This window comes from Sprattus sprattus (assembly GCF_963457725.1).
Source record: "Sprattus sprattus genome assembly, chromosome: 2".
NCBI lineage: Eukaryota > Metazoa > Chordata > Actinopteri > Clupeiformes > Clupeidae > Sprattus > Sprattus sprattus.
Window position 1 is genome coordinate 47,527,076 of NC_137921.1, and position 7,283 is coordinate 47,534,358.

The following is a 7,283-nucleotide window of genomic DNA, read 5'->3' on the forward strand; positions in this document are numbered from 1 at the left end:
GGCACTGGACTATTTTAACACTTGAGTGAATCAATAGGAGTCTATACAGCAGTCTATATGTGGCCGCTGCATTGGGAACACTGGGCATGGCTGTTTTACTGAGCATTCGTTTCAGACAAGCTAGACTTACTAGGTCTGTCTTGTTATACAACGCAGTACTGCAGTAGATAAGTTGAGGTACTGAAAAGGGTTAAACCAAGTACAGGAAGCCTTGACTGTCTAACAGGAAAGCTGGGTCACCAGGGGACCTGCACTACCAGCAGAACATGTCCAAGAGTGTGAACAGGAAGTGAAAAAGAGTCAGTGGCTAGATCTTCAAGATGAAGTCATGTCAGTAATGTTCTTTTAATGTTTTCTGATCTGTTGAATATGAAATAGTGCTCCCGGAAGTGAGTGAGATTGTATCAGAACACTGACATAATGAGGTTCATCAGGTGAGAAAATAATGTTTGAATGATAATAATTAAACTTCTAATCGATAGTCTGGTCCTGAAGCTAATTGTTAGAAGTTATTCAATTAATTAAATGATAACACAGGGTCGATTGACTGACATAAACCAAGAGCCTCCTCGTGTTTTATCATGGTGGGAAAAGAGTAATCAACTCTACAATGAGTTAAAACACGTTCAGCCCAAGACCACCCACGAGGATCAAGCCAACATTAAAACTAGCATCCTGAGCTGTTTCAACACAGATAGACTTTGTAGGAGTAATGCACATACTGCAAGAATAACATCAAGAATACGTTTGTTGCTCACTGACTAATGTCAATGTCCATCAATCCATTGCTTTTCATGGCAAGCAGCTACAATGGCAGCCATCACATGTTATCTGTAAAACTGAATGATTTAATCACACAATGGAATGTCTCTGGTCATGGGAGTATGAATGAATAAAATGGTTTACAAATTTCTAGGAACTGACCATTTATATTTCCAGAAACGGATCTTTCCTTTTTTCCAGGTAGTAACTGGTAACAGTCTGAATGTCGGGACGCACACTGTACAGGATCCTTCTGAGTTCGTCAGCTTTAGCCAGATCTTTAAGTGTGCATGCACGGGTGTATGTGTGTGTGTGTGTGTTTGTGTTAAGCCTTTGCGGGCTTATAGTCTTTGTGTTTAGGGCTAGGAGCTTCTCATAGACACTGGGAGGAGTGCACCTCTGTCACCTGTAGAACAAGGAACAAAGGACAAAAATAATAATTTTATTTATGTCTTCACAACCAATTAAATCCTACAGGAGGTTGCATTGCTATCATCTTTAACACTGGTATCACATTTTAATACCTCCTAATGGAAATAACTTAAATTTAACATTTTTATCCAAAATAATAGCATTATTGATTTAAAGTGGTCTAAATCTGAGGTCTCATATTAAATATTATTGATGTGTTTTGGGAGGACAGGGTAATTCCTTATAGCACCCTTTATGTTGATTAATTAGTGACTTTCTATAAATGAAAAGACCTGAGCTGACCCTAAGCCTTTTCAATAAAAAATGGGTCAAATAGCTATAATGACATTCTCAACAGCTCTACTCTTAGATTGCCACACGTGCTGGTGTGTGTCGTTCCCTCACCTGTGTGGGATAGGCATGGCGTTGGGGGTCAGTGCTTACGGCAGACCACCTGCTGCAGGTGCAGCTCGCTCTCGGCTGCCACTATGGGCAGCTCATTGCGTAGATGGTAGTTGATCAGGTGACTGATGCTCTCAAACAGCATATCTTTGGTGCGAACCTGCAGAGCCAAGCAGTAGACAAAGCGTAAATACATTAGTAAATCCAGACCACTGAGGCTCTTTGATGTGTTCCCGTTTTCGACCAAACTAACACGATTAGGGAATTGTTTATACAGCATATGTGGATGTTCCAGCCCCTCCAGCCATCTACTACAGTTAATGTAGTTGCTCTGGGATGAAGCAGGGTTTATTTTAGGAAATCACACAGCATGCACTTTGCTTCCAGAAACCTTATCTTTATAAATACAAAAAGTGCAATCCCTTATATAATGAATTGCATCAGTGGCCAGATTCAGAGATGAGACTGACGACTGACGCAGCTAAAAGAACTCTGGGGGTTAATAACTCACCACTCCCTCTGGGTCGACCAGCAGCAGGTGCTTGGGCAGTCCGCACTGCATGCCCGTCAACACGTACTGGCCGGGATTGGTGGCGCTGTCTCGTACCAGGAAGTCGCCGTCTCGCACCAGCAGCCTCTCAGCGTCGCGGCGGCTCATGCGCCCGTGGTACCAGGCCTCCTTGCGCAGCTGCTCCTCCGTGGGAGCTACGGGAGCCCTGCGCCGGGGTGGGCTCGGCCAGCAGTCCTCCAACACACACACCCCTGCCGCCTCATGCAAACGCAACGCGTCCTCAAATGGCCCTGAGGGGAGGACACGGACATTAGGCTCTCAAGTGGATAATCTTTCAATCTAATACATTAAAACAACCCTGCACGTACTTTATGAGAAGGTATTAAGAGGTTTTTTTTTATTAATTTACATTGACATATTTACATCCTATTTCTCTTTGGGAACAGTAGTCTAAAAAAAAATCAAGAATTTCAAACATTTTTACATTAAAAAACTCAGACTCCCATTACCCCTTTGGGCCAGTGGACTCACTCATATCAAAAATATCTTTCTTGGGGCTTTCTGGTCCCCTGCCCCCTCTCCCACCGTTGGCTGTGTTCTCCAGGCTGTCCAAGGTCTGTGTGTTGACATACAGGTGCTCCTCATAGTCTCGGCTTCCAGGGGGGTGGCCATCAGCTCGCAGGTACCCATCTGAGGTTAACCCTAAAACAGATGATCAAAGTAATACAAAACAAATCTTAGCAAACAATAGTAAGACAGACACACTTCTGTACAGATAGAATATGTCATTATGTCCTTAAATGTGCTTAACACTGATTTACAGACCATTATGACATAACATAGATTCAAAGGCCATAAAAGCCTGTACACTAATCTTCTAGTACTCTTAGTATAGGCATAGTATAGTAAAGGTTTTGGAGCTTTCATTACAGTCTACCATCATAGTTTGCTCTCTGGAAGTGGTTGAGAGTTCTACAACTAGTATTTATGCACGGAAATGTGATAAAATGTGGCTGCTGACCATGGACCCCTACTTGTTCCCACCAGCAGGTGTCTCACCTGAGCCGCCATTGGTCTCTGTGTCCCAGTGCAGTTCACTGCAGAGCTGAGATGCAGGAAGGGCGGCGGAGACGATGGCAGTGTCTCTCCTGCTCGGAGAGCCCATCTGAGGAGAGTGAGCAGAGGCCCAAATCACATTAGCGGCGGGCATTATTACTACAGCAGCCATGGTGGCAGGCTCTGTGGAAGGTCATTCCAAGCCTCCAACAGATCTCCAGCATCTCCCGTAACTGTGTAAGCCCCCCTAATTACCACATCAGTTTGAATAAGCAGCAGTGAAATGTCAAGCCTGATAAGCAGGAGGTTATTAAAGTGCCCCGGCGAGTAATGGTGGGTCGAAATGGACGTCTGGCCTCTGTATTGTTTTCTCTTCTGAGTGGGTAGGCGCGTCAACACGACTGTGACCAAGGACACCATGAAAACGCCGCTCCCGCTCTCAGCTCACGGCCTCAAACATGCAGAGGAGAGGACGATGTCATCAAGTTGGCAGCTCAATAATTAAAGGTCGATGGAGGGAGGTTAATAAGTTCATATTCATTAAGCTGTCCATGCTGGACAGTTTTATTGCATGGTGCAGCAAAACAGCCGTCACAGTTGTACTTCCACACACTGTATTTATTCAAAAGCCCTTGTGTGTATGTGCTTTATAATATATCTTAAGAAATAACCACATATATAATCATCTTTGCTATGTATAGATTAAGAAACAAACTGCCTTGGCACATAGTCTAACTGTGCACCAGTATGCTTAAATGTTCCTAGTGAAGCTGTAAAAGACTATATTCCTCCCCGAAAAATGGAGCAGAAGAGGGACAAACACATAAACAAGTAAACACAGACGCAACAGCAGGATGGCCAACCTGTGACGTTCTGTTCTGAGCATGGCTTGGGGTGTGGCGGAGCCTGGAGTCAACCACGCCCCCCAGTGGAGGCTCCTTCCCTGGGATGCTGTTGTAGTAGTCATGTTCAGATGTGTCATCATCATCACCCCACGCAGACTCCTCCGTTCGGATGATTCTGATTTTTTTTTTTTATGGGAGCAACAAAGGGTCAGCAACAGGAACTTCTCAAGATAGCATGTGTTTGTATGTGTGTGTGTGTGTGTGTGTGTGTGTGTGTGTGTGTGTGTGTGTGTGTGTGTGTCTGTCTGTCTCTGTCTCTGCCTCTGTCTCTGTCTCTGTCTCTGTCTCTGTCTCTGTCTGTGTCTGTGTCTGTGTCTGTGTCTGTGTCTGTGTCTGTGTCTGTGTCTGTGTCTGTGTCTGTGTCTGTGTCTGTGTCTGTGTCTGTGTCTGTGTCTGTGTCTGTGTCCGTGTCCGTGTCTGTCTGTGTGTGTCTGTCTGTGTGTGTCTGTCTGTGTGTGTCTGTGTGTGTGTGTTTTTCTGAAACATGAAATAAAATTAGGACACATACTACCAAACCACCACATTACTACCAAAATGCAAATTGAGGGAGTCTAGGGGATCTCTGTATGCCGTATAGATTGTCTGTATGTGTGGGTCTCAGAGCTGACTATCAGTTCTGATTAGAATAGGACCATGCCCTGAAATCTGAACACAGTGGATCAACTTCCATCTCAGCCTACACGCTCTCTCTCTCAAATTCTTATTTATTTATTTTTGTCTAGTGGCTGTCCCTCATGGCAGGGGGTGACATACCATGTTGCTGTTGATATTGGCTCTAGATCCTCAGTAGCCATGTTTGTCATAATTTCGCTTGGGCATATTTTAAATGCTGGTAAAATTTGATAGTTCTTTTTTGAATTTGTATTAATAGTAGGCCTAATTCAGCTCTTGTTGAGTTGTTTGGAGTAGTAATGTGCTCTTTCAGTATACTTTCACAGATTTCAGTGCTCTTTTCAGTGAGTTATTTTTCCCAAGTGGCAAATTCTTGAGTTTTTAATGGTCCCCTTGCTTCACTAACATATAAAGTGATTGGTGGTTCAATGATATTGTTTATGTTAGACATTTAATAATGTGTGTGTGTGTGTGTGTGTGTGTGTGTGTGTGTGTGTGTGTGTGTGTGTGTGTGTGTGTGTGTGTGTGTGTGTGTGTGTGTGTGTGTGTGTGTGTGTGTGTGTGTGTGTGTGTGTGTGTGTGTGTGTGTGTGTGTGTGTGTGTGTGTGTGTGTGTGTCTGTGTCTGTGTCTGTGTCTGTGTCTGTGTCTGTGTCTGTGTCTGTGTGTCTGTGTGTCTGTGTATCTGTGTGTCTGTGTGTGCGTGCATGCATGTGTGTGTGTTTACCTCTCTGTGGTGTGAATGGCTTTGGGTGGGCTATGTAGGTACTGCTTGAACTGCAGCTCAAAGGCCTGGCCGATGGTGCTGATGACATTCTGAGCCAACCCATCACAGCACTCCAGGATATGACATGCTGAGAGAGAAAGGCCATGAGTAAAAAAAACGAGCGTGCGTGCACACACAAACCGACTCTCTTTCTCAGTCACCCACACACACACACACACACACACACACACACACACACACACACACACACACACAAACAGTCTCTCTCTCTCTCTCTCTCTCTCTATCTCTCTTTCTTACACACACACACACAAAATATATACACCGATGAGAATGGAATAGGATGGAAAATTCCATCTATAACAAGTGATTGAAACAAATATACTTATCGAATTGACTGGTCTAAAATAAAAACTTGTCTTAAATACCTCTTTGATTGATAGGGTCTTTGGCCACGTAAGCGACGTAATCCGGTGTATCCTGAAAGGGAACATTTTTGCCTTCACAATTAACACATATGTCTTTGGTATGATGGCACACTGTGATCTCATTACTGTTATATGCAAAAGATCAGGCAGTGTGGCACAGTGAACTAGTTATAGAGGAATGAATGGCAGAAGGTGTGAAACCTCACCGTGTCTCCACCGGAAGCAAAGGAAATGGACTGCATAGGGTGATGTGCAATAACCTGAAACAAAGAAAAAGCCAGAGAGTAAGAGATGGAACAGGAATGAGAAAAAGAAAGCAAGAAAAAAAGAAAGAGAGAGAGGGAGAGAGATACCCACATCAGTAAGTTGAGTGGAAATATAATCTGCAGGATCAAATATGACCCACAAGGACACCAGGCTTTACCTACACATTGATATTGAGTGGGACATTATCTGAGCTGGTTTTGGTAGCAGAGCGTTCTATTCTATTTATTCTACATTTCAAAACAAAAGACCCAGATCTAAAAAAGGAAACAAATACAGGGGAGGTGGAAGCAAATGGACAAATGGACACAACAAATCCCTCAATGCCATGGGGAACATAACACATACAGTATAACCAATAGATGGACAACAATGAGGAAGGAGAAGGAGGCGGGGAGGTGGCTAAGCATGTGTCCAGTGACCACCCAGAGGGACCTACCTGCCGTGTGGTGGGGATGATTAGGCTGAGGCCCTCTATGGAGATGTTGACAGCGATGCTCATGCCAGCAAAACGCAGGTTACTCTTCCCCATGATAGACTGCAGGGCCTTGTTCACAATCTATGGGATAGACACACAAGGACACATATACAGTACATTGGACTTACTACAAAACCTATGACAGAAAACAGATGATCAGGGATATTATCTCAACTCACCTTCTTTTTCCAGGCACCCTTTCCTCCAGGTACAGCTTCACATAACCTGTTGATTGCCTCCCTATTTAGAAAGATAGATAGATATATGGATTTTTACAGAGAGAGAGACAGAGAGAGGATATATCATACTGTGCCATGAGCATTCATGTTTTTAAAACTGATGCAGTACTGTTTCCAGAAGGAGAGGAGAAGCAACAAAGAACAGACTGAACCGGGATAGCACAGAGACAGAGCAGGCCGGGGACAATGTTAACTAGAGGCCAGTGGAGGCTGGGGACAGCGTTAACTAGAGGACAGAGGAGGCTGGGGACAGCGTTAACTAGAGGACAGAGGAGGCTGGGGACAGCATTAACTAGAGGACAGAGGAGGCTGGGGACAGCATTAACTAGAGGACAGTGGAGGCTGGGGACAGCATTAACTAGAGGACAGAGGAGGCTTGGGACAGCATTAACTAGAGGACAGTGGAGGCTGGGGACAGCGTTCACTAGAGGACAGTGGAGGCAGGGGACAGCATTAACTAGAGGCCAGTGGAGGCTGGGGACAGCGTTCA

At 44.5% G+C, this 7,283-nt stretch overlaps 1 protein-coding gene across 1 annotated transcript in view; it reads right to left on the reverse strand.

Moving 5' to 3' along the window:
• Positions 1 to 1,606: 1,606 nt before the first annotated feature.
• The window catches only part of shc2 (SHC (Src homology 2 domain containing) transforming protein 2), a gene marked incomplete at both ends in the record, with an annotated part of 14,784 nt that continues 9,107 nt past the window's right edge, over positions 1,607 to 7,283 (reverse strand). The window contains 10 exons of the mRNA XM_080860655.1: positions 1,607 to 1,735; positions 2,087 to 2,376; positions 2,618 to 2,788; positions 3,146 to 3,251; positions 4,006 to 4,162; positions 5,385 to 5,511; positions 5,813 to 5,864; positions 6,019 to 6,072; positions 6,516 to 6,635; positions 6,734 to 6,794. Of these exons, the coding sequence (XP_080716781.1) occupies positions 1,607 to 1,735; positions 2,087 to 2,376; positions 2,618 to 2,788; positions 3,146 to 3,251; positions 4,006 to 4,162; positions 5,385 to 5,511; positions 5,813 to 5,864; positions 6,019 to 6,072; positions 6,516 to 6,635; positions 6,734 to 6,794 (1,267 nt within the window). The remainder of the gene's footprint in view (positions 1,736 to 2,086; positions 2,377 to 2,617; positions 2,789 to 3,145; positions 3,252 to 4,005; positions 4,163 to 5,384; positions 5,512 to 5,812; positions 5,865 to 6,018; positions 6,073 to 6,515; positions 6,636 to 6,733; positions 6,795 to 7,283) is intronic.